Source organism: Epinephelus lanceolatus, chromosome 12 (genome assembly GCF_041903045.1).
Source record: "Epinephelus lanceolatus isolate andai-2023 chromosome 12, ASM4190304v1, whole genome shotgun sequence".
NCBI classification, from domain to species: Eukaryota; Metazoa; Chordata; class Actinopteri; order Perciformes; family Serranidae; genus Epinephelus; species Epinephelus lanceolatus.
The window spans coordinates 41,800,106-41,827,080 of NC_135745.1; the positions used below are offsets into that span (position 1 = coordinate 41,800,106).

Here is a 26,975-nt window from a genome sequence, read left to right on the forward strand (position 1 = left end):
ACCTTGAAATCAAAACACTGTGTGGTGTTTATTAGTTGAAATAAAGGAGGTCAAACTAAAGTGTCACCTTCAGTCAGTGAGGATCATGAGCCAAACAAACATTAATAAAGACAATCATTTCAGCTTTTTGTAATTTAAATCATGAAATCCTAGCATGTGTGTAAAGGTGAGGTGTCAGAGAGGAGTGTGAACACAGGTGCATCACCAGGTGCCATTTTATCACCTCTGTTCTTTTCTCTGTAAACCAATGAGTTGAAACTCAAACACACTGCTGATGATGTGGCACTGGTTGGCCTTCTGTGTGAGGGGGACTCTGCAAAAGGTGGCACATATTTGAATCATGTAGTTTCTCTGCAGCAGTGGTGTGAGGAGAGTGTGTTTAATAAATGTAGGTGAAACCAGGAGCTTCTTTAATCAGCAGCACACCAGACGCTCCTCATACATTTCAACCTTTGACCATCACTGGCTGCCTGATCTTCACACAGAGAGGACTGAGTGTATATTTAAGGAAACCTGAACGTTTAGTGGTCTGACACAATTTAGCACCATGTGTGACACCATGTGTGTTTATTATCAAATGGTTTCATGAGTCTAAAAACTAAAACATGCAGACAAAGTGAGTGGAGGAGCTTTAACCTCCTCTACCTCCCTGCTTAGCAGGATGAAGGCGCCCTCTTGTGTTGAGCATCACTTTTCACATTTCACTTGTTCACCTGCTGTGATGTTCACTGCAGGAAGACAAGTCCAGAGTTCACTCAGCCTTTGGCAGCTTCCCACAACATCAGTAAAGAGACATTTCAATATGTGTAATATCACACTGTGTGCATCAAAGCCGGCTCTAGCCACTTTGGTGCCCTAGGCGGGATTAGGGTTCGGTGCCCCCACCCCCTAGTTTAACTTTTTTGAAGGAGGATTAGCTATTCTAGCGTTAATATGTCCTGTAGACAAGTTGAATAAATATTGATAGTTGCACTATACTTTGATTATATTTTGAGTTAGGCCATATTTCCTCTGTAAACTGTATTTGTCATCAAATATATTTTATTGTGCTACTTTTACCATAATAATAGAAGTATGTGAGACAGATTTTGGTAATAGATAGTGTTGGTATTCTTGAATGGACTCCTTTTAATAAAGTCAAATATGTGGCAATATTGCATTCAAATGAAAATTGGGATCTGTGTGCAAGCTACAGTTCCCATTGTTTTCCGTCGCTATGGAGCTTTATAAATGTTTAAAGGCTTGGCCAACTTACTGACATTGTAAAAATAGACTTTCATAGCCTCCATGTGTGGACAAATGGACGAAAACATTCCAGATGTACAGGCCAGGATGAGTTGCATGTGTAAGTGATGTGAATATTGTGGTAAGAGTATTTGTGAATATTTGATAGAAACAACAAACATGTCTCTGGATGTGGCCATATTTACATTAGAAACATGACTGCAGCAGTAACATACAGTTACAGAACTCACCTGATTCAGGCTGTGTCTCACTGGAAGTCGTGAGGTAGTGAGGTGGTGTGCTGAATCCAGCCGTGCTGCTGCTTGTTGCCTGACTTGTAGCTGGATTCAAACAGACAGTACATCCATACTGTTACACCACTGCTTTAAGTCTGTTGTGTCATTCTACTTCATATAAAGTGAAGCACTGTACAAATAGACTTTATTTTATTTGACCTACATTTACTGTAATTAATAACAAGGTTAACCTGGAACATTCAACAGTAATAATAATGACATTATAATAATAATAATATTAATAATGATAAAAATGACAACATAGCAGTGTGTCAGAGACCACAAATAATTGGCTAAACTTACATTCTTCAGCGAGTGGAGGAGGTGTCAGAGAAGGCCCCTCTGCAGCAGCTTCTCGGGGCTTCTTGTTCAAAACTTTTCTCAGTGCATCTGGACAGATGTGGAGTAGATTTACCTCTTACTGTACAGTACAAGCAAAACATGTAGCTGCAGCAGACAGACTACTACTTGCACCAGTGATGTGTTCAACATAACATGAATTATTATCTAGTTGTGATTATGAATGACTAAAATAAAAGAGGTTGCACTACAGTTATATTGTCACACTTCCAGCACAATATCTAATGTGCTGAGTAAGAGGAGGAGCACTAAGCAGCCAGAAGTTAACCAGATACAAACAGCAATAAACCAGCTCAGCAGCTTAACTCAATCCTTGGCAGCGATCACATCATTATCTGGGCGCACCTGAGGGCTTGGAGGTCTTTTCATGATGATAACCCAATAATTTGACAATTTATGACCTCTTGTTGTCTGTCAGTCACAACCTACCTACCTGAGATGCGCACAGATAACTCGTCCCACCCCCCTTTCCCACAGTGACATGACTGAGCACGGTGCAGGACAGGTTCAGGGCCAGGTCAAATAATGACAAACAACAGGGGGGTTGTTGTTGTTGTTTACTTTTTCTTTATTTGTTCTTTTTTTCAAGACAGAGTATGAGGAAAGGGCGCCAGTCGTGGCTGCAAATTATTAGTAGTATTTATTTCATTTTATTCATTCTATTTATTTTTTTTTTTTTGAGGGCTTGCAGCTGCGCCCCTGCCAGCATGTGGCACCCTAGGCGACTGCCTATATGGCCGATGCCAAGAGCCGGCCCTGGTGTGCGTTTGTTGACAGGAGTCACACCCTGAAACACTGATGCTGCATTCAGGTCACATGGGAAAGATGGGAGAGATAAGACATAGTATTTGGGAATGTGAGATTTGAGGCTAAACGTTCAAATGTCTCTGATTTGTTGAATTCTGATTAAAGAACATGGAAACACTTGGAACCAAATGTAAAGAATCATATTTTCATGTCATGATTTTATGACTGGACCTGATATAAGCTGCTCATTTTTACATTTGTTGTTGGAGTTCAGATATTTCACGTGTTATAAAAGCTGAGTCACTCACTGTCACTGTGGTAGTGTTTGGTTTCCTAGTGTCTCTGTTAGGTGCTGTCTGCTGAGAACATTTCTCCCAGATCGATTCTGTCATATCAACATTTATACATGTTTAAAATCAAAGTTTTAAAAATTAAAATGAGACCTCATCAAGCTCAGGAACAAATCATGTTTGTGCTGGCCACATCTGATCAAAACAAAGATTTAAATAACAAATTTCACTTGAATGACTTGTGACGACACAAATTATGATCTGCATCCAAATTTATTTGATGTTCATGGACACAAAAACAGAAAGCAAACACTATTAAATGACTCTTGTTCAGTGATTTCATGTTCAGATTCACTTCATCCACACAAGAATCTCAGCTGTGTACAAGACAATAATGAATGATGTCCTTATTGATTATGATCAGGATCATTACACTTCTATAAAACCTCATAACAACAACAACATTTGGTCTGCCAAACAAATAAATGTGATTATACATTTCTTTACAGATGAACACAAAGACAACAAAGTGTGGAGGATAAAGGAGGTGACACACACAGGAAGGAGCGCCACCTACACACACTCAAACATTTACACAACAACTCAGGAGAAGATGTCAAAGTCCCGCCCACAATGTTTGACTGACAGCTGATCTGTGTGCAGTGAAGAAACGCCACAACAATCAGCTGTCAGCAACAAACATGGAGACCAAACACAGAGTTTAACCCTTAAATGACTTCTGACTATTTGACTTGACACAACTCAGCTGTGGAATCAGAATAAGAAAGCCAAAGTCCAACATAGAGAGGCTGAGTGAATGTGGTCTGGACTCTGTGGAGGAGAGTCATGGTTTCAGAGATGCTGTAGAAGGACAGAATACCTGCACTGTGATCCAGGTACACTCCTACTCTGGAGGACTGAGGACCTGAGACACGAGTTTGGACTTTGTTGTGATAAAAGTTATAACTGTTATTGTCACATGTTAACATCCAAGACTTGTCATTGTGTCCAAATTTACATTCATCCCACCACCAACGTGCTCGTCTGATATTCTTGTATGCGACTGCTACATAAACTCCTCCTCTCCACTCCACCTCCCAGTAACAACGTCCAGTCAGACTCTCTCTACTCAGGACCTGACGCCATCCAGTGAATCTGTCTGGGTGATGAGAATAAAACTGTTGTTGTCTCATTCCTGTCACTTTCCTGTTCCCCTCAGATAATAACAGCCATGTGCTGACTGTGTTTGGATCCAGTGTGATGTGACGTGAATATCTGAAGAACTCAGCTCTGGTCTTGGGCTCTGGTTGTGGCAGTAAAACATCCACTTCAGTCCCTGTCAGTGAGGCGTTTGTCCATGTGTCCCTCAGAGCGTCCTGTACTTTATCTCTGACTCCTGACACAGCCGCTGTCACATCCTCAAAGTAGCGGTGAGGACGGATGTTGATGCTGGATGAGTGTGTGGGTTCACTGAGTGCTGACAGTGAGGGGTAGTTGTGTAGAAACTGCTTGTGATCCTCTGTGTGTGAGAGCTGCTTCAGCTCAGCGTCTTTCCTCTTCAGCTCAGTGATCTCCTGCTCCAGCTTCTCCTGAAGCTCTTTGACTCGACTCACTTCAGTTTCCTGCTGCCATCTGAGCTGCTGCTTCACATCAGAGCGTCTTTTCTCCATGAGACGGATCAGCTCAGTGAAGATCTTCTCACTGTGCTCCACTGCTTTATCAGCAGAGCGACTGATAGCCTCCACCTCCTGTTGGAGCAGCTTCACATCTTTCTCTGTGTCCTGGATTCTCTGCTGGATGTTTTGTCGACTCCCCTCCAGCTCTCTCTGCCTCTCAGTCCTTTCTGCTGCAGCTGACACTGTGTCGTGGCCTTTATGTTGGTCCACATCTTCAGCTCCAGCATAGCAGTGATCAGCAGGAGCAGCTAGGAGTCCAGTCTTCTTCAGTTTCTCCACTAAATCTGCTAACATGATGTTTTTCATCAGGACAGGCCTCGGTGTGAACCTCTGCCTACACTGAGGGCAGCTGTAGATTCTCTTCTCATCCTCTCCATCCCAGAAGCTTTGAATACAGTTGATGCAGTAGCTGTGTCTACAGGGAAGAGTCCCCGGATCCTTCAGTAGATCCAGACAGATGGAACAAGAGAAGGTTTCTCGGTCCAGCTCAACTCCTTTCTGCGCCATTTCACCTCCCAGTGTCAACAACTAGTTTGAGCTCTGATCTAACCAACATGCAGTGAATGGAGTCTGTCAGCTCTCTCACGTCACCACAGTGTTGGTTACACCCATCTTCTATTTGCCGATCTGAAGGGGAGGGAACAAGGAAATGTGTGGACAGAGTGGAGCTGGCTGTGTGTGTGAGAGCAGGAAGAGGAGGGAGGGCTCATCAAGCTCTGAGTCATTCCAGGAAGAGGAGCAGTTTGACAGAGATACTGTGTGTGCGTTCCAATATCCAGACTACCGTACTATAAAGTATGCAGAACAAAATTTAGTATGTCCCAACACACAGTATGTCAAATGCAGTATGCCAAAATTACCAGGATGTTCTACTACATCTGGTCTAATTTTGCAGTATGCAAGCCAGCATGCTTTTCTGGCTATTCTGACCCACAATCCTCTGCACAGCGGAAGATTGGTCACATCAGCTGGGCCACAAAAACAGATGACCAGTTGTTGACAGCTTTATTGACAGCTGATTCAAGTCCTTGATGACCAGTCTAATAGTAATAATAAATATATGAATTGTTCATATGAACAAAATAATCATAGAGATTACCACCACCAACAGGACATTACTATGACAATAACAATGACAGATACTGCTGATGTCATTTTCCTGTGGTGAATATAATATGTTGGAATCTACCTTGTATGCAGTGATCACTTCAAAGTTACAATTGCAAAGCAACAACAACAGCAGATCTCTCCAGGCTGACCTCAGTCTCTGGTGAGCTCGGTGAACGACCTCTTGTTTTACCTCCAGGGTAACAAATATGTGAGAAAGAGGGTCAAAGTTCAGGGTGTAATGTTGTGAGACAGTAGTGTGTCTTGATTGTGTGCATACTGCATGCAACAGTACGTACTTTTCAAAGGCAGCTGCAGCACTAAAAGTAAAAAGAAAAAGTATGTGATTCGGGGCGCAGCCAGTGTGTTTAACACTTGTTTACAACAGAGCTCATTTCTCATTTAAAAACATGGATCACTTCATCTTTTAGGAGGTAAACTCTTCTGTTCTTCAAGTTTGGAGACGGCTGAATTCTGGACCAACTGGAGTTTATAAAGACACTTGAGAGGGAGAGCAAAGAGGACAGAGCTGCAATAATCAGTACGAGATGTAGCCAAAGAATGAGCGGGGATAGCAGTGCTGTGAGGTGTGAGTGACGGGCGAAGATGTTAATGTTAAGTCCATTAAAGTATGCAGACTGAGAAACATTATTGATGGGGGCCTCAAAGGTCAATGTGCTGTCCAGGATGACACCCAGACTCTTAACCTGAGGGGAGGGACAGACGTTGGAGTTGTTAATGGTCAGAGAGAAACTATGTGGTTTAGCCAAAGGAGACTCAGTACCTACAAGGAGAAGCTTAGTTTTATCACTGTGAACACACCGCAAAGACGACAGCCGACGGCCACCCAGCACGTATGTTCTGCGCCTGCCTGAGAGGAAACACCCCTCCATACAAGCAGACAGCACTAGTCTGTGTTTGTCATTCAAAAAGTGAAACCGGAAGATTGTCTTGACGCGACTTAGCACATCAACAACACAATCCAAATCTGAAAGAACAGATCAAATTTTTTTTGCCCAGTGTGGTTTTATAGGAGAATCTATGGATTAAATGGAGTCCTTATGGTCTTTGAGGACATTTGTCACAATCATGAATTCAGACAACACAGAGAGGACGACTCAAACTGTGAAGACAGCAGTCAGGAACAGGCTTACAGGTTGGAAACAGGGCGGCAGTCCCAACAGTCAAACAAATCCAAGAAGAGAAGAAGAGAGCAGGAACAGGAAACAGGTGCAGACACAGGAACAGGTCTGAAGACAGCAGCTTCAGGCAGGAAGCAACACTGACAATCTGTCAGGGAATGAGTGGAAACGTGGCGCTTCTATACTGCAGGGCTGATGAGGGAAAGTGGAAACAGGTGAGCAGGTGAATGAGAGAGTCAGGTGACTGCGACAGGAGGGAAAGTGTGAGGACATCTGGTGGATGGATGGAGGTGATGCAGGGGGCTGGAGGGAGGGACAGAGAGGCAGAATGGGAGAAGCAGGACTGAGGAGGACTTTGTGACACAGTTCTCCAACCACAACAGTCTTTGGCCTGTAATCTACAAGCTCAGGAACAAATCATGTTTGTGCTGGCCACATCTGATCAAAACAAAGATTTAAATAACAAATTTCACTTGAATGACTTGTGACGACACAAATTATGATCTGCATCCAAATTTATTTGATGTTCATGGACACAAAAACAGAAAGCAAACACTATTAAATGACTCTTGTTCAGTGATTTCATGTTCAGATTCACTTCATCCACACAAGAATCTCAGCTGTGTACAAGACAATAATGAATGATGTCCTTATTGATTATGATCAGGATCATTACACTTCTATAAAACCTCATAACAACAACAACATTTGGTCTGCCAAACAAATAAATGTGATTATACATTTCTTTACAGATGAACACAAAGAGAACAAAGTGTGGAGGATAAAGGACGTGACACACACAGGAAGGAGCGCCACCTACACACACTCAAACATTTACACAACAACTCAGGAGAAGATGTCAAAGTCCCGCCCACAATGTTTGACTGACAGCTGATCTGTGTGCAGTGAAGAAACGCCACAACAATCAGCTGTCAGCAACAAACATGGAGACCAAACACAGAGTTTAACCCTTAAATGACTTCTGACTGTTTGACTTGACACAACTCAGCTGTGGAATCAGAACAAAGACAAAGTCCAGCATAGAGAGGCTGAGTGAATGTGGTCTGGACTCTGTGGAGGAGAGTCATGGTTTCAGAGATGCTGTAGAAGGACAGAATACCTGCACTGTGATCCAGGTACACTCCTACTCTGGAGGACCGAGGACCTGAGACGGGAGTTTGGACTTTGTTGTGATAAAAGTTATAACTGTTATTGTCACAAATTAACATCCAAGATTTGTCATTGTTTCCAAATAAGCATTCACCCCCCCCTGCTCGTCTGATATTCTTGTATGCGACTGCTACATAAACTGTTCCTCTCCACTCCACCTCCCAGTAACAACGTCCAGTCAGACTCTCTCTACTCAGGACCTGCTGCCAGTCAGTGAATCTGTCTGGGTGTTTAGAATAAGACTGTTGTTGTCTCATTACTGTCACTTTCCTGTTCCCCTCAGATAATAACAGCTGTGTGTGTGCTGTGTTTGGATCCAGTGTGATGTGACGTGAATATCTGAAGAACTCAGCTCTGGTCTTGGGCTCTGGTTGTGGCAGTAAAACATCCACTTCAGTCCCTGTCAGTGAGACGTTTGTCCATGTGTCCCTCAGAGCGTCCTGTACTTTATCTCTGACTCCTGACACAGCCGCTGTCACGTCCTCAAAGTAGCGGCGCGGACGGATGTTGATGCTGGATGAGTGTGTGGCTTCACTGAGTGCTGACAGTGAGGGGTAGTTGTGTAGAAACTGCTTGTGATCCTCTGTGTGTGAGAGCTGCTTCAGCTCAGCGTCTTTCCTCTTCAGCTCAGTGATCTCCTGCTCCAGCTTCTCCTGAAGCTCTTTGACTCGACTCACTTCAGTTTCCTGCTGCCATCTGAGCTGCTGCTTCACATCAGAGCGTCTTTTCTCCATGAGACGGATCAGCTCAGTGAAGATCTTCTCACTGTGCTCCACTGCTTTATCAGCAGAGCGACTGATAGCCTCCACCTCCTGTTGGAGCAGCTTCACGTCTTTCTCTGTGTCCTGGATTCTCTGCTGGATGTTTTGTCGACTCCCCTCCAGCTCTCTCTGCCTCTCAGTCCTTTCTGCTGCAGCTGACACTGTGTCGTGGCCTTTATGTTGGTCCACATCTTCAGCTCCAGCATAGCAGTGATCAGCAGGAGCAGCTTGGAGTCCAGTCTTCTTCAGTTTCTCCACTAAATCTGCTAACATGATGTTTTTCATCAGGACAGGCCTCGGTGTGAACCTCTGCCTACACTGAGGGCAGCTGTAGATTCTCTTCTCATCCTCTCCATCCCAGAAGCTTTGAATACAGTTGATGCAGTAGCTGTGTCCACAGGGAAGAGTCCCCGGATCCTTCAGTAGATCCAGACAGATGGAACAAGAGAAGGTTTCTCGGTCCAGCTCAACTCCTTTCTGCGCCATTTCACCTCCCAGTGTCAACAACTAGTTTGAGCTCTGATCTAACCAACATGCAGTGAATGGAGTCTGTCAGCTCTCTCACGTCACCACAGTGTTGGTTACACCCATCTTCTATTTGTAGATCTGAAGGGGAGGGAACAAGGAAATGTGTGGACAGAGTGGAGCTGGCTGTGTGTGTGAGAGCAGGAAGAGGAGGGAGGGCTCATCAAGCTCTGAGTCATTCCAGGAAGAGGAGCAGTTTGACAGAGATACTGTGTGTGCGTTCCAATATCCAGACTACCGTACTATAAAGTATGCAGAACAAAATTTAGTATGTCCCAACACACAGTATGTCAAATGCAGTATGCCAAAATTACCAGGATGTTCTACTACATCTGGTCTAATTTTGCAGTATGCAAGCCAGCATTCTTTTCTGGCTATTCTGACCCACAATCCTCTGCACAGCGGAAGATTGGTCACATCAGCTGGGCCACAAAAACAGATGACCAGTTGTTGACAGCTTTATTGACAGCTGATTCAAGTCCTTGATGACCAGTCTAATAGTAATAATAAATATATGAATTGTTTATATGAACAAAATAATCATAGAGATTACCACCACCAACAGGACATTACTATGACAATAACAATGACAGATACTGCTGATGTCATTTTCCTGTGGTGAATATAATATGTTGGAATCTACCTTGTATGCAGTGATCACTTCAAAGTTACAATTGCAAAGCAACAACAACAGCAGATCTCTCCAGGCTGACCTCAGTCTCTGGTGAGCTCGGTGAACGACCTCTTGTTTTACCTCCAGGGTAACAAATATGTGAGAAAGAGGGTCAAAGTTCAGGGTGTAATGTTGTGAGACAGTAGTGTGTCTTGATTGTGTGCATACTGCATGCAACAGTACGTACTTTTCAAAGGCAGCTGCAGCACTAAAAGTAAAAAGAAAAAGTATGTGATTCGGGGCGCAGCCAGTGTGTTTAACACTTGTTTACAACAGAGCTCATTTCTCATTTAAAAACATGGATCACTTCATCTTTTAGGAGGTAAACTCTTCTGATCTTCAAGTTTGGAGACGGCTGAATTCTGGACCAACTGGAGTTTATAAAGACACTTGAGAGGGAGAGCAAAGAGGACAGAGCTGCAATAATCAGTACGAGATGTAGCCAAAGAATGAACGGGGATAGCAGTGCTGTGAGGTGTGAGTGACGGGCGAAGATGTTAATGTTAAGTCCATTAAAGTATGCAGACTGAGAAACATTATTGATGGGGGCCTCAAAGGTCAATGTGCTGTCCAGGATGACACCCAGACTCTTAACCTGAGGGGAGGGACAGACGTTGGAGTTGTTAATGGTCAGAGAGAAACTATGTGGTTTAGCCAAAGGAGACTCAGTACCTACAAGGAGAAGCTCAGTTTTACCACTGTGAACACACCGCAAAGACGACAGCCGACGGCCACCCAGCACGTATGTTCTGCACCTGCCTGAGAGGAAACACCCCTCCATACAAGCAGACAGCACTAGTCTGTGTTTGTCATTCAAAAAGTGAAACCGGAAGATTGTCTTGACGCGACTTAGCACATCAACAACACAATCCAAATCTGAAAGAACAGATCAAATTTTTTTTGCCCAGTGTGGTTTTATAGGAGAATCTATGGATTAAATGGAGTCCTTATGGTCTTTGAGGACATTTGTCACAATCATGAATTCAGACAACACAGAGAGGACGACTCAAACTGTGAAGACAGCAGTCAGGAACAGGCTTACAGGTTGGAAACAGGGCGGCAGTCCCAACAGTCAAACAAATCCAAGAAGAGAAGAAGAGAGCAGGAACAGGAAACAGGTGCAGACACAGGAACAGGTCTGAAGACAGCAGCTTCAGGCAGGAAGCAACACTGACAATCTGTCAGGGAATGAGTGGAAACGTGGCGCTTCTATACTGCAGGGCTGATGAGGGAAAGTGGAAACAGGTGAGCAGGTGAATGAGAGAGTCAGGTGACTGGGACAGGAGGGAAAGTGTGAGGACATCTGGTGGATGGATGGAGGTGATGCAGGGGGCTGGAGGGAGGGACAGAGAGGCAGAATGGGAGAAGCAGTTTAAAACATGTTTAAAATCAAAGTTTTAAAAATTAAAATGAGACCTCATCAAGCTCAGGAACAAATCATGTTTGTGCTGGCCACATCTGATCAAAACAAAGATTTAAATAACAAATTTCACTTGAATGACTTGTGACGACACAAATTATGATCTGCATCCAAATTTATTTGATGTTCATGGACACAAAAACAGAAAGCAAACACTATTAAATGACTCTTGTTCAGTGATTTCATGTTCAGATTCACTTCATCCACACAAGAATCTCAGCTGTGTACAAGACAATAATGAATGATGTCCTTATTGATTATGATCAGGATCATTACACTTCTATAAAACAACATTTGGTCTGCCAAACAAATAAATGTGATTATAGATTTCTTTACAGATGAACACAAAGACAACAAAGTGTGGAGGATAAAGGAGGTGACACACACAGGAAGGAGCGCCACCTACACACACTCAAACATTTACACAGCAACTCAGGAGAAGATGTCAAAGTCCCGCCCACAATGTTTGACTGACAGCTGATCTGTGTGCAGTGAAGAAACGCCACAACAATCAGCTGTCAGCAACAAACATGGAGACCAAACACAGAGTTTAACCCTTAAATGACTTCTGACTATTTGACTTGACACAACTCAGCTGTGGAATCAGAATAAACCCAAAGTCCAACATAGAGAGGCTGAGTGAATGTGGTCTGGACTCTGTGGAGGAGAGTCATGGTTTCAGAGACGCTGTAGAAGGACAGAATACCTGCACTGTGATCCAGGTACACTCCTACTCTGGAGGACTGAGGACCTGAGATGGGAGTTTTGACACTGTTGTGATAAAACTCATAACTGTTGACACATCTTAATGCCCATGATTTGTCACTGTGTCCAAATCTACATTCACCCCCTGCTCTGCTGATATTCTTGTATGCGACTGCTACATAAACTCCTCTCCCTCTCCACTCCACCTCCCAGTAACAACGTCCAGTCAGACTCTCTCTACTCAGGACCTGAGACCATCCAGTGAATCTGTCTGGGTGATCAGAACAAGACTGTTGTTGACTCATTACTGTCACTTTCCTGTTCCCCTCAGATAATAACAGCCATGTGTTTGCTGTGTTTGGATCCAGTGTGATGTGACGTGAATATGTGAAGAACTCAGCTCTGGTCTTGGGCTCTGGTTGTGGCAGTAAAACATCCACTTCAGTCCCTGTCAGTGAGGCGTTTGTCCATGTGTCCCTCAGAGCGTCCTGTAGTTTATCTCTGACTCCTGACACAGCCGCTGTCACATCCTCAAAGTAGCGGTGAGGACGGATGTTGATGCTGGATGAGTGTGTGGCTTCACTGAGTGCTGACAGTGAGGGGTAGTTGTGTAGAAACTGGTTGTGATCCTCTGTGTGTGAGAGCTTCTTCAGCTCAGCGTCTTTCCTCTTCAGCTCAGTGATCTCCTGCTCCAGCTTCTCCTGAAGCTCTTTGACTCGACTCACTTCAGTTTCCTGCTGCCATCTGAGCTGCTGCTTCACATCAGAGCGTCTTTTCTCCATGAGACGGATCAGCTCAGTGAAGATCTTCTCACTGTGCTCCACTGCTTTATCAGCAGAGCGACTGATAGCCTCCACCTCCTGTTGGAGCAGCTTCACATCTTTCTCTGTGTCCTGGATTCTCTGCTGGATGTTTTGTCGACTCCCCTCCAGCTCTCTCTGCCTCTCAGTCCTTTCTGCTGCAGCTGACACTGTGTCGTGGCCTTTATGTTCCTCCACAGAGCAGAGATAACAGATACACTGCTGATCAGTGCGGCAGAACATCTTCATCACCTCATCATGACGAGAGCAGATGTTCTGCTGCAGCTTCTTGGAGGGCTCCACCAGCTTGTGTTTCTGTAATGTAGCCGAGTCACGATGAGGCTGGAGGTGTTTCTCACAGTAAGAGGCCACACACTGCAGACAGGACTTGAAGGCTTTCAGTTTCCTCCCAGTGCAGACATCACAGGCCACATCTTCAGCTCCAGCATAACAGTGATCAGCAGGAGCAGCTTGGTGTCCAGTCTTCTTCAGTTGCTCCACTAAAACTGCTAACATGGTGTTTTTCCTCAGGACAGGCCTCGGTGTGAAGCTCTGCCTACACTGAGGGCAGCTGTAGATTCTCTTCTCATCCTCTCCATCCCAGAAGCTTTGAATACAGTTGATGCAGTTGCTGTGTCCACAGGGAAGAGTCCCCGGATCCTTCAGTAGATCCAGACAGATGGAACAAGAGAAGGTTTCTCGGTCCAGCTCAACTCCTTTCTGCGCCATTTCAACTCTCAGTGATGGTGACTGTCAAATAGTTTCACTCTCTCTGATCAGAAAAACAAATCTGTTGATAGAGACGAGCTGGCTTCAGGAGGAGGGAGGAGAGGGAAGGCTTTTCAGGCTTTGCTGCATTCCACAAGGAGTGGTGAGAGGCAGGGTGTGTTATCTGACATTTACAACAGGCAGTAAAAACAGATTCAAACTACGACACTCAGCTCACACAGTTAGACATTTCATGTTAGTTAAATGTTTCACGTTTTCAAGTGAAGTTAATGCAGTTGTTGGAAACTCGTAGTTCAAAGGATTCAAAAGTCTATCGGAAATAATAATTATTAAAAATGTTTATCGACCATTTTCAGTAAAATATTCAGTTTTCAGCAGCATTCCTGAAAAAGGAAAAATGATAGTCAGTTGATTAAACCAGTCTCATGAAATAAACCAAACTATCAGTGCAGAACTCTGAGCAATAATTAGATAATAGCTATAACCACAGTCACCATATCAGCTGTAAATATACACTGAACAAAAATATAAACGCAACACTTTTGTTTTTGCTCCCATTTTTCGTGAGCTGGACTCAAAGATCTAAAACTTTTTCTATACACACAAAAGACCATTTCCCTCAAATATCGTTCACAAATCTATCTAAATCTGTGTTAGTGAGCACTTCTCCTTTGCCGAGATAATCCATCCCACCTCACAGGTGTGGCATATCAAGATGCTGATTAGACAGCATGATTATTGCACAGGTGTGCCTTAGGCTGGCCACAATAAAAGGCCACTCTAAAATGTTCAGTTTTATCACACAGCACAATGCCACAGATGTTGCAAGTTTTGAGGGAGCGTGCAATTGGCATGTCCACCAGAGCTGTTGCCCGTGAATTGAATGTTCATTTCTCTACCATAAGCCGTCTCCAACCGGCCTCACAACCGCAGACCACGTGTAACCACACCAGCCCAGGACGTCCACATCCAGCATGTTCACCTCCAAGATCGTCTGAGACCAGCCACCCGGACAGCTGCTGCAACAATCGGTTTGCATAACCAAAGAATTTCTGCACAAACTGTCAGAAACCGTCTCAGGGAAGATCATCTGCATGCTCGTCGTCCTCATCGGGGTCTCGACCTGACTGCAGTTCGTCGTTGTAACCGACTTGAGTGGGTAAATGCTCACATTCGATGGCGTCTGGCACGTTGGAGAGGTGTTCTCTTCATGGATGAATCCTGGTTTTCACTGTTCAGGGCAGATGGCAGACAGTGTGTGTGGCGTTGTGTGGGTGAGCGGTTTGCTGATGTCAACGTTGTGGATCGAGTGGCCTATGGTGGCGGTGGGGTTATGGTATGGGCAGGCGTATGTTATGGACAACGAACACAGGTGCATTTTATTGATGGCATTTTGAATGTACAGAGATACCATGATGAGATCCTGAGGCCCATTGTTGTGCCATTCATCCACGACCATCACCTCATGTTGCAGCATGATAATGCACGGCCCCATGTTGCAAGGATCTGTACACAATTCCTGGAAGCTGAAAACATCCCAGTTCTTGCATGGCCAGCATACTCACCGGACATGTCACCCATTGAGCATGTTTGGGATGCTCTGGATCGGCGTATACGACAGCGTGTTCCAGTTCCTGCCAATATCCAGCAACTTCGCACAGCCATTGAAGAGGAGTGGACCAACATTCCACAGGCCACAATCAACAACCTGATCAACTCTATGCGAAGGAGATGTGTTGCACTGCGTGAGGCAAATGGTGGTCACACCAGATACTGACTGGTTTTCTGACCACCACCCCCCCCCCCCCCAGACCCCCCGAATAAAGCAAAACTGCACATTTCAGAGTGGCCTTTTATTGTGGCCAGCCTAAGGCACACCTGCGCAATATTCATGCTGTCTAATCAGCATCTTGATATGCCACACCTGTGAGGTGGGATGGATTATCTCGGCAAAGGAGAAGTGCTCACTAACACAGATTTAGACAGATTTGTGAACAATATTTGAGGGAAATGGTCTTTTGTGTGTATAGAAAAAGTTTTAGATCTTTGAGTCCAGCTCACGAAAAATGGAAGCAAAAACAAAAGTTTTGCGTTTATATTTTTGTTCAATGTAGAAGGATTTTAGGGTTCTTGACATCCCAGCTGGTCACCAACGTTTTCCAATGTTTATATTTGGTTGAATTTAGGTTGTGATGTCTGTTTACCAAAATTCAATGTCAGGACAATGTCTGATGCCAGCGTCAAACACTGACGACACATGACGCTGATTTTTTGTCGGTTTGAATTTGTGCAGTGAGGTACCCAAAATCCAACATCTTCCAAACATCTCATGTTTTCGTCATGAACTGATTGATGACTGATGGATGGATCTGTAGAATATTGTTTTTTGCATTTGATTAATATTTATAGTTTTCTCGCAGCAAATCACACTGAGGTCACTTAAACTTTTTATTTTCATCATGACTGTGATTGTGAGGAAAACTGTTGATATTAAATGATGACCTTGAATTCAAAACACTGTGTGGTGTTTATTAGTTGAAATAAAGGAGGTCAAACTAAAGTGTCACCTTCAGTCAGTGAGGATCATGAGCCAAACAAACATTAATAAAGACAATCATTTCAGCTTTTTGTAATTTAAATCATGAAATCCTAGCATGTGTGTAAAGGTGAGGTGTCAGAGAGGAGTGTGAACACAGGTGCATCACCAGGTGCCATTTTATCACCTCTGTTCTTTTCTCTGTAAACCAATGAGTTGAAACTCAAACACACTGCTGATGATGTGGCACTGGTTGGCCTTCTGTGTGAGGGGGACTCTGCAAAAGGTGGCACATATTTGAATCATGTAGTTTCTCTGCAGCAGTGGTGTGAGGAGAGTGTGTTTAACAAATGTAGGTGAAACCAGGAGCTTCTTTAATCAGCAGCACACCAGACGCTCCTCATACATTTCAACCTTTGACCATCACTGGCTGCCTGATCTTCACACAGAGAGGACTGAGTGTATATTTAAGGAAACCTGAACTTTTAGTGGTCTGACACAATTTAGCACCATGTGTGACACCATGTGTGTTTATTATCAAATGGTTTCATGAGTCTAAAAACTAAAACATGCAGACAAAGTGAGTGGAGGAGCTTTAACCTCCTCTACCTCCCTGCTTAGCAGGATGAAGGCGCCCTCTTGTGTTGAGCATCACTTTTCACATTTCACTTGTTCACCTGCTGTGATGTTCACTGCAGGAAGACAAGTCCAGAGTTCACTCAGCCTTTGGCAGCTTCACACAACATCAGTAAAGAGACATTTCAATATGTGTAATATCACACTGTGTGCGTCAAAGCCGGCTCTAGCCACTTTGGTGCCCTAGGCGGGATTAGGGTTCGGTGCCCCCACCCCCTAGTTTAACTTTTTTGAAGGAGGATTAGCTATTCTAGCGTTAATATGTCCTGTAGACAAGTTGAATAAATATTGATAGTTGCACTATACTTTGATTATATTTTGAGTTAGGCCATATTTCCTCTGTAAACTGTATTTGTCATCAAATATATTTTATTGTGCTACTTTTACCATAATAATAGAAGTATGGAAGACAGATTTTGGTAATAGATAGTGTTGGTATTCTTGAATGGACTCCTTTTAACAAAGTCAAATATGTGGCAATATTGCATTCAAATGAAAATTGGGATCTGTGTGCAAGCTACAGTTCCCATTGTTTTCCGTCGCTATGGAGATTTATAAATGTTTAAAGGCTTGGCCAACTTACTGACATTGTAAAAACAGACTTTCATAGCCTCCATGTGTGGACAAATGGACGAAAACATTCCAGATGTACAGGCCAGGATGAGTTGCATGTGTAAGTGATGTGAATATTGTGGTAAGAGTATTTGTGAATATTTGATAGAAACAACAAACATGTCTCTGGATGTGGCCATATTTACATTAGAAACATGACTGCAGCAGTAACATACAGTTACAGAACTCACCTGATTCAGGCTGTGTCTCACTGGAAGTCGTGAGGTAGTGAGGTGGTGTGCTGAATCCAGCCGTGCTGCTGCTTGTTGCCTGACTTGTAGCTGGATTCAAACAGACAGTACATCCATACTGTTACACCACTGCTTTAAGTCTGTTGTGTCATTCTACTTCATATAAAGTGAAGCACTGTACAAATAGACTTTATTTTATTTGACCTACATTTACTGTAATTAATAACAAGGTTAACCTGGAACATTCAACAGTAATAATAATGACATTATAATAATAATAATATTAATAATGATAAAAATGACAACATAGCAGTGTGTCAGAGACCACAAATAATTGGCTAAACTTACATTCTTCAGCGAGTGGAGGAGGTGTCAGAGAAGGCCCCTCTGCAGCAGCTTCTCGGGGCTTCTTGTTCAAAACTTTTCTCAGTGCATCTGGACAGATGTGGAGTAGATTTACCTCTTACTGTACAGTACAAGCAAAACATGTAGCTGCAGCAGACAGACTACTACTTGCACCAGTGATGTGTTCAACATAACATGAATTATAATCTAGTTGTGATTATGAATGACTAAAATAAAAGAGGTTGCACTACAGTTATATTGTCACACTTCCAGCACAATATCTAATGTGCTGAGTAAGAGGAGGAGCACTAAGCAGCCAGAAGTTAACCAGATACAAACAGCAATAAACCAGCTCAGCAGCTTAACTCAATCCTTGGCAGCGATCACATCATTATCTGGGCGCACCTGAGGGCTTGGAGGTCTTTTCATGATGATAACCCAATAATTTGACAATTTATGACCTCTTGTTGTCTGTCAGTCACAACCTACCTACCTGAGATGCGCACAGATAACTCGTCCCACCCCCCTTTCCCACAGTGACATGACTGAGCACGGTGCAGGACAGGTTCAGGGCCAGGTCAAATAATGACAAACAACAGGGGGATTGTTGTTGTTGTTTACTTTTTCTTTATTTGTTCTTTTTTTCAAGACAGAATATGAGGAAAGGGCGCCAGTCGTGGCTGCAAATTATTAGTAGTATTTATTTTATTTATTCTATTTTATTTTATTTTTTGAGGGCTTGCAGCTGCGCCCCTGCCAGCATGTGGCACCCTAGGCGACTGCCTATATGGCCGATGCCAAGAGCCGGCCCTGGTGCGCGTTTGTTGACAGGAGTCACACCCTGAAACACTGATGCTGCATTCAGGTCACATGGGAAAGATGGGAGAGATAAGACATAGTATTTGGGAATGTGAGATTTGAGGCCAAACGTTCAAATGTCTCTGACTTGTTGAATTCTGATTAAAGAACATGGAAACACTTGGAACCAAATGTAAAGAATCATATTTTCATGTCATGATTTTATGACTGGACCTGATATAAGCTGCTCATTTTTACATTTGTTGTTGGAGTTCAGATATTTCACGTGTTATAAAAGCTGAGTCACTCACTGTCACTGTGGTAATGTTTGGTTTCCTAGTGTCTCTGTTAGGTGCTGTCTGCTGAGAACATTTCTCCCAGATCGATTCTGTCATATCAACATTTATACATGTTTAAAATCAAAGTTTTAAAAATTAAAATGAGACCTCATCAAGCTCAGGAACAAATCATGTTTGTGCTGGCCACATCTGATCAAAACAAAGATTTAAATAACAAATTTCACTTGAATGACTTGTGACGACACAAATTATGATCTGCATCCAAATTTATTTGATGTTCATGGACACAAAAACAGAAAGCAAACACTATTAAATGACTCTTGTTCAGTGATTTCATGTTCAGATTCACTTCATCCACACAAGAATCTCAGCTGTGTACAAGACAATAATGAATGATGTCCTTATTGATTATGATCAGGATCATTACACTTCTATAAAACCTCATAACAACAACATTTGGTCTGCCAAACAAATAAATGTGATTATACATTTCTTTACAGATGAACACAAAGACAACAAAGTGTGGAGGATAAAGGAGGTGACACACACAGGAAGGAGCGCCACCTACACACACTCAAACATTTACACAACAACTCAGGAGAAGATGTCAAAGTCCCGCCCACAATGTTTGACTGACAGCTGATCTGTGTGCAGTGAAGAAACGCCACAACAATCAGCTGTCAGCAACAAACATGGAGACCAAACACAGAGTTTAACCCTTAAATGACTTCTGACTATTTGACTTGACACAACTCAGCTGTGGAATCAGGATGAAGACAAAGTCCAGCATAGAGAGGCTGAGTGAATGTGGTCTGGACTCTGCGGAGGAGAGTCATGGTTTCAGAGACGCTGTAGAAGGACAGAATACCTGCACTGTGATCCAGGTACACTCCTACTCTGGAGGACTGAGGACCTGAGACGGGAGTTTGGACTTTGTTGTGATAAAAGTTATAACTGTTATTGGCACAATATAACATCCAAGATTTGTCATTGAATCCAAATAAACATTCATCCCCTGCTCTGCTGATATTCTTGTATGCGACCGCTACATTAACTCCTCTCCCTCTCCACTCCACCTCCCAGTAACAACGTCCAGTCAGACTCTCTCTACTCAGGACCTGAGACCATCCAGTGAATCTGTCTGGGTGTTTAGAATAAAACTGTTGTTGTCTCATTACTGTCACTTTCCTGTTCCCCTCAGATAATAACAGCTCTGTGAATGCTGTGTTTGGATCCAGTGTGATGTGACGTGAATATCTGAAGAACTCAGCTCTGGTCTTGGGCTCTGGTTGTGGCAGTAAAACATCCACTTCAGTCACTGTCAGTGAGACGTTTGTCCATGTGTCCCTCAGGGCGTCCTGTAGTTTATCTCTGACTCCTGACACAGCCGCTGTCACGTCCTCAAAGTAGCGGCGAGGACGGATGTTGATGCTGGATGAGTGTGTGGCTTCACTGAGTGCTGACAGTGAGGGGTAGTTGTGTAGAAACTGCTTGTGATCCTCTGTGTGTGAGAGCTTCTTCAGCTCAGCGTCTTTCCTCTTCAGCTCAGTGATCTCCTGCTCCAGCTTCTCCTGAAGCTCTTTGACTCGACTCACTTCAGTTTCCTGCTGCCATCTGAGCTGCTGCTTCACATCAGAGCGTCTTTTCTCCATGAGACGGATCAGCTCAGTGAAGATCTTCTCACTGTGCTCCACTGCTTTATCAGCAGAGCGACTGATAGCCTCCACCTCCTGTTGGAGCAGCTTCACATCTTTCTCTGTGTCCTGGATTCTCTGCTGGATGTTTTGTCGACTCCCCTCCAGCTCTCTCTGCCTCTCAGTCCTTTCTGCTGCAGCTGACACTGTGTCGTGGCCTTTATGTTCCTCCACAGAGCAGAGATAACAGATACACTGCTGATCAGTGCGGCAGAACATCTTCATCACCTCATCATGACGAGAGCAGATGTTCTCCTGCAGCTTCTTGGAGGGCTCCACCAGCTTGTGTTTCTTGAATGGAGCTGAGTCACGATGAGGCTGGAGGTGTTTCTCACAGTAAGAGGCCACACACTGCAGACAGGACTTGAAGGCTTTCAGTTTCCTCCCAGTGCAGACATCACAGGCCACATCTTCAGCTCCAGCATAGCAGTGATCAGCAGGAGCAGCTTGGAGTCCAGTCTTCTTCAGTTGCTCCACTAAAACTGCTAACATGGTGTTTTTCCTCAGGACAGGCCTCGGTGTGAAGCTCTGCCTACACTGAGGGCAGCTGTAGATTCTCTTCTCATCCTCTCCATCCCAGAAGCTTTGAATACAGTTGATGCAGTAGCTGTGTCCACAGGGAAGAGTCCCCGGATCCTTCAGTAGATCCAGACAGATGGAACAAGAGAAGGTTTCTCGGTCCAGCTCAACTCCTTTCTGCGCCATTTCACCTCGTGGCAGTGACTGTGTGAGTTTCACTCTCTGAGAAGTGAAACTAGTTTGAGCTCTGATCTAAACATCATGTGTTCCTGCAGTGAATGGAGCCTGTCAGCTCTGTCACGTCACCACAGTGTTGGATACACACTGTAGATCTGAAGGGGAGGGAACAAGGAAATGTGTGGACAGTGGAGCTGGCTGTGTGTGTGAGAGCAGGAAGAGGAGGGAGGGCTCATCAAGCTCTGAGTCATTCCAGGAAGAGGAGCAGTTTGAGTTTGAACTTTGTCTCCTCATCTAAAACCTACTTCCTGTTTGAAAAGTTTTTAGTTGTAAAATACAGTGGTGTGAAAAAGTGTTTGCCACCTTCCTGATTTCTTACTTTTTTGCATGTTTTCCGCACTTAAATGTTTCAGATTATCAAACAAATTTAAACATTAGTCAAAGATAACACAAGTAAACACAAAATGCAGTTTTTAAATGAAGGGTCTTATTAATGAGAAAGAAAAAAATCCAAAGCTACATGGCCCTGTGTGAAAAAGTGTTTGCCCCCTAAACCTAATAACTGGTTGGGCCACCCTTAGCAGCAACTCCTGCAATCTAGCGTTTGCGTTAACTTGCAATGAGTCTTTTACAACGCTGTGGAGGAATTTTGGCCCACTCATCTTTGCAGAAATGTTGTAATTCAGCCACATTGGAGGGTTTTCGAGCATGAACCGCCTTTTTAAGGTCATGCCACAGCATCTCAATAGGATTCAGGTCAGGACTTTGACTAGGCCACTCCAAAGTCTTCATTTTGTTTTTCTTCAGCCATTCAGAGGTGGACTTGCTGGTGTGTTTTGGATCATTGTCCTGCTGTAGAACCCAAGTTCGCTTCAGCTTGAGGTCACGAACAGATGGCCGGACATTCTCCTTCAGGATTTTTTGGTAGACAGCAGAATTCATGCTTCCATTTATCACAGCAAGTCTTCCAGGTCCTGAAGCAGCAAAACAGCCCCAGACCATCACACTGCCACCACCATATTTTACTGTTGGTATGATGTTCTTTTTCTGAAATGCGGTGTTACTTTTACGCCAGATGTAATGGGACACAGACCTTCCAAAAAGTTCAACTTTTGTCTCGTCAGTCCACAGAATATTTTCCCAAAAGTCTTGGGGATCATCAAGATGTTTTCTGGCAAAAATGAGATGAGCCTTAATGTTCTTTTTGCTTAGCAGTGGTTTTCGTCTTGGAACTCTGCCATGCAGGCCATTATTGCCCAGTCTCTTTCTTATGGCAGAGTCATGAACACTGACCTTAACTGAGGCAAGTGATGCCTGCAGTTCTTTAGATGTTGTTGTGGGGTCTTTTGTCACCTCTTGGATGAGTTGTCGCTGCACTCTTGGGGTGATTTTGGTCGGCCGGCCACTCCTGGGAAAGTTCACCACTGTTCCGTGTTTTCGCCATTTGTGGATAATGGCTCTCACTGTGGTTCGCTGGAGTCCCAAAGCTTTAGAAATGGCTTTATAACCTTTTCCAGACTGATAGGTTTCAATTACTTTTTTTCTCATTTGTTCGTGAATTTCTTTGGATCTCAGCATGATGTCTGTAGCTTTTGAGGATCTTTTGGTCTACTTCACTTTGTCAGGTAGGTCCTATTTAAGTGATTTCTAGATTGAGAACAGGTGTGCAGTAATCAGGCCTGGGTGTGGCTACAGAAATTGAACTCAGGTGTGATCAACCAGAGTTATGTTTTAACAGGAGCTGGGGGCAAACACTTTTTCACACAGGGCCATGTAGCTTTGGATTATTTTCTTCCTCATTAATAAGACCCTTCATTTAAAAACTGCATTTTGTGTTTACTTGTGTTATCTTTGACTAATGTTTAAATTTGTTTGATGATCTGAAACATGCAAAAAAGTAAGAAATCAGGAAGGGGGCAAACACTTTTTCACACCACTGTACGTCTTGGCTCCTCAGGTTTTGGTGATGGCTCCATATTTCTCTGACTCCTCCTCAAATTCTGTCACATTTTCTTCTGCTGGTTAAACACAGTTGACTGACAACAGGACGTTACCAAAGTAAACTGTCATAAAACACTTCTGTAGCTGTTTAATAATCTTGTCACATATTTAATGATCTACTTTGAAGCATTTGTGACAAAACATTTCAGTTTCAGAGTATCATCCTGAACCAAAGCAGCATTTCAAGCTTCAGATGGTTTGAACAAATATCAAACAAGTTATTTGTTGCAAGTGTGAATCCAGAAGGAGACGAATGAACCAGATCAGCTGATTCAGCACTTCATTTGTTGATTAATATGAATTCATGTTTGTTTGTTTTTTGCCATTGACAATATTTTTAGTTTTCCACAGCTGATTTAAAGATATCAAACTTTTTATTTTCATAATTAGCTTAAAACTATCAAAGCTTTGTAGAGACAGTTGTTCATATTAAATGATCACCTTGAAATAAAAACACTGTGTGGTGTTTATTAGTTGAAATAAAGGAGGTCAAACTAAAGTGTCACCTTCAGTCAGTGAGGATCATGAGCCAAACAAACATTAATAAAGACAATCATTTCAGCTTTTTGTAATTTAAATCATGAAATCCTAGCATGTGTGTAAAGGTGAGGTGTCAGAGAGGAGTGTGAACACAGGTGCATCACCAGGTGCCATTTTATCACCTCTGTTCTTTTCTCTGTAAACCAATGAGTTGAAACTCAAACACACTGCTGATGATGTGGCACTGGTTGGCCTTCTGTGTGAGGGGGACTCTGCAAAAGGTGGCACATATTTGAATCATGTAGTTTCTCTGCAGCAGTGGTGTGAGGAGAGTGTGTTTAATAAATGTAGGTGAAACCAGGAGCTTCTTTAATCAGCAGCACACCAGACGCTCCTCATACATTTCAACCTTTGACCATCACTGGCTGCCTGATCTTCACACAGAGAGGACTGAGTGTATATTTAAGGAAACCTGAACGTTTAGTGGTCTGACACAATTTAGCACCATGTGTGACACCATGTGTGTTTATTATCAAATGGTTTCATGAGTCTAAAAACTAAAACATGCAGACAAAGTGAGTGGAGGAGCTTTAACCTCCTCTACCTCCCTGCTTAGCAGGATGAAGGCGCCCTCTTGTGTTGAGCATCACTTTTCACATTTCACTTGTTCACCTGCTGTGATGTTCACTGCAGGAAGACAAGTCCAGAGTTCACTCAGCCTTTGGCAGCTTCACACAACATCAGTAAAGAGACATTTCAATATGTGTAATATCACACTGTGTGCGTCAAAGCCGGCTCTAGCCACTTTGGTGCCCTAGGCGGGATTAGGGTTCGGTGCCCCCACCCCCTAGTTTAACTTTTTTGAAGGAGGATTAGCTATTCTAGCGTTAATATGTCCTGTAGACAAGTTGAATAAATATTGATAGTTGCACTATACTTTGATTATATTTTGAGTTAGGCCATATTTCCTCTGTAAACTGTATTTGTCATCAAATATATTTTATTGTGCTACTTTTACCATAATAATAGAAGTATGGAAGACAGATTTTGGTAATAGATAGTGTTGGTATTCTTGAATGGACTCCTTTTAACAAAGTCAAATATGTGGCAATATTGCATTCAAATGAAAATTGGGATCTGTGTGCAAGCTACAGTTCCCATTGTTTTCCGTCCCTATGGAGCTTTATAAATGTTTAAAGGCTTGGCCAACTTACTGACATTGTAAAAATAGACTTTCATAGCCTCCATGTGTGGACAAATGGACGAAAACATTCCAGATGTACAGGCCAGGATGAGTTGCATGTGTAAGTGATGTGAATATTGTGGTAGGAGTATTTGTGAATATTTGATAGAAACAACAAACATGTCTCTGGATGTGGCCATATTTACATTAGAAACATGACTGCAGCAGTAACATACAGTTACAGAACTCACCTGATTCAGGCTGTGTCTCACTGGAAGTGGTGAGGTAGTGAGGTGGTGTGCTGAATCCAGCCGTGCTGCTGCTTGTTGCCTGACTTGTAGCTGGATTCAAACAGACAGTACATCCATACTGTTACACCACTGCTTTAAGTCTGTTGTGTCATTCTACTTCATATAAAGTGAAGCACTGTACAAATAGACTTTATTTTATTTGACCTACATTTACTGTAATTAATAACAAGGTTAACCTGGAACATTCAACAGTAATAATAATGACATTATAATAATAATAATATTAATAATGATAAAAATGACAACATAGCAGTGTGTCAGAGACCACAAATAATTGGCTAAACTTACATTCTTCAGCGAGTGGAGGAGGTGTCAGAGAAGGCCCCTCTGCAGCAGCTTCTCGGGGCTTCTTGTTCAAAACTTTTCTCAGTGCATCTGGACAGATGTGGAGTAGATTTACCTCTTACTGTACAGTACAAGCAAAACATGTAGCTGCAGCAGACAGACTACTACTTGCACCAGTGATGTGTTCAACATAACATGAATTATTATCTAGTTGTGATTATGAATGACTAAAATAAAAGAGGTTGCACTACAGTTATATTGTCACACTTCCAGCACAATATCTAATGTGCTGAGTAAGAGGAGGAGCACTAAGCAGCCAGAAGTTAACCAGATACAAACAGCAATAAACCAGCTCAGCAGCTTAACTCAATCCTTGGCAGCGATCACATCATTATCTGGGCGCACCTGAGGGCTTGGAGGTCTTTTCATGATGATAACCCAATAATTTGACAATTTATGACCTCTTGTTGTCTGTCAGTCACAACCTACCTACCTGAGATGCGCACAGATAACTCGTCCCACCCCCCTTTCCCACAGTGACATGACTGAGCACGGTGCAGGACAGGTTCAGGGCCAGGTCAAATAATGACAAACAACAGGGGGGTTGTTGTTGTTGTTTACTTTTTCTTTATTTGTTCTTTTTTTCAAGACAGAGTATGAGGAAAGGGCGCCAGTTGTGGCTGCAAATTATTAGTAGTATTTATTTCATTTTATTCATTCTATTTATTTTTTTTTTTTTGAGGGCTTGCAGCTGTGCCCCTGCCAGCATGTGGCACCCTAGGCGACTGCCTCTATGGCCGATGCCAAGAGCCGGCCCTGGTGTGCGTTTGTTGACAGGAGTCACACCCTGAAACACTGATGCTGCATTCAGGTCACATGGGAAACATGGGAGAGATAAGACATAGTATTTGGGAATGTGAGATTTGAGGCTAAACGTTCAAATGTCTCTGATTTGTTGAATTCTGATTAAAGAACATGGAAACACTTGGAACCAAATGTAAAGAATCATATTTTCATGTCATGATTTTATGACTGGACCTGATATAAGCTGCTCATTTTTACATTTGTTGTTGGAGTTCAGATATTTCACGTGTTATAAAAGCTGAGTCACTCACTGTCACTGTGGTAGTGTTTGGTTTCCTAGTGTCTCTGTTAGGTGCTGTCTGCTGAGAACATTTCTCCCAGATCGATTCTGTCATATCAACATTTATACATGTTTAAAATCAAAGTTTTAAAAATTAAAATGAGACCTCATCAAGCTCAGGAACAAATCATGTTTGTGC

The 26,975-nt window shown here is 43.1% G+C and overlaps 4 protein-coding genes across 4 annotated transcripts; all 4 read right to left on the reverse strand.

Moving 5' to 3' along the window:
• Positions 1-3,174: 3,174 nt before the first annotated feature.
• LOC144465014 (tripartite motif-containing protein 16-like) lies at positions 3,175-5,441 on the reverse strand. The gene has a single exon (XM_078172836.1). It carries the CDS (start codon positions 5,098-5,100, stop codon positions 3,661-3,663), a length of 1,440 nt encoding a protein of 479 aa, XP_078028962.1. The 5' UTR covers positions 5,101-5,441; the 3' UTR covers positions 3,175-3,660.
• Positions 5,442-7,342: 1,901 nt separating this feature from the next.
• On the reverse strand, positions 7,343-9,520 carry LOC144465123 (tripartite motif-containing protein 16-like protein). Its single transcript, XM_078173443.1, has one exon. The coding sequence runs from the start codon at positions 9,257-9,259 to the stop codon at positions 7,814-7,816; it is 1,446 nt and encodes a 481-aa protein (XP_078029569.1). The 5' UTR covers positions 9,260-9,520; the 3' UTR covers positions 7,343-7,813.
• A 2,177-nt stretch (positions 9,521-11,697) lies between these two features.
• Positions 11,698-13,651, reverse strand: LOC144465122 (tripartite motif-containing protein 16-like). The gene has a single exon (XM_078173442.1). The coding sequence runs from the start codon at positions 13,623-13,625 to the stop codon at positions 11,964-11,966; it is 1,662 nt and encodes a 553-aa protein (XP_078029568.1). The 5' UTR covers positions 13,626-13,651; the 3' UTR covers positions 11,698-11,963.
• A 5,645-nt stretch (positions 13,652-19,296) lies between these two features.
• Positions 19,297-21,831, reverse strand: LOC144465124 (tripartite motif-containing protein 16-like). The gene has a single exon (XM_078173444.1). The coding sequence runs from the start codon at positions 21,439-21,441 to the stop codon at positions 19,777-19,779; it is 1,665 nt and encodes a 554-aa protein (XP_078029570.1). The 5' UTR covers positions 21,442-21,831; the 3' UTR covers positions 19,297-19,776.
• Positions 21,832-26,975: the final 5,144 nt, after the last annotated feature.

Excerpts from the sequence above, each read along its gene's own strand:
- LOC144465014 (XM_078172836.1), bottom strand. The coding sequence starts at position 5,100 with ATGGCGCAGAAAGGAGTTGAGCTGGACCGAGAAACCTTCTCTTGTTCC.
- LOC144465123 (XM_078173443.1), bottom strand. The coding sequence starts at position 9,259 with ATGGCGCAGAAAGGAGTTGAGCTGGACCGAGAAACCTTCTCTTGTTCC.
- LOC144465122 (XM_078173442.1), bottom strand. The coding sequence starts at position 13,625 with ATGGCGCAGAAAGGAGTTGAGCTGGACCGAGAAACCTTCTCTTGTTCC.
- LOC144465124 (XM_078173444.1), bottom strand. The coding sequence starts at position 21,441 with ATGGCGCAGAAAGGAGTTGAGCTGGACCGAGAAACCTTCTCTTGTTCC.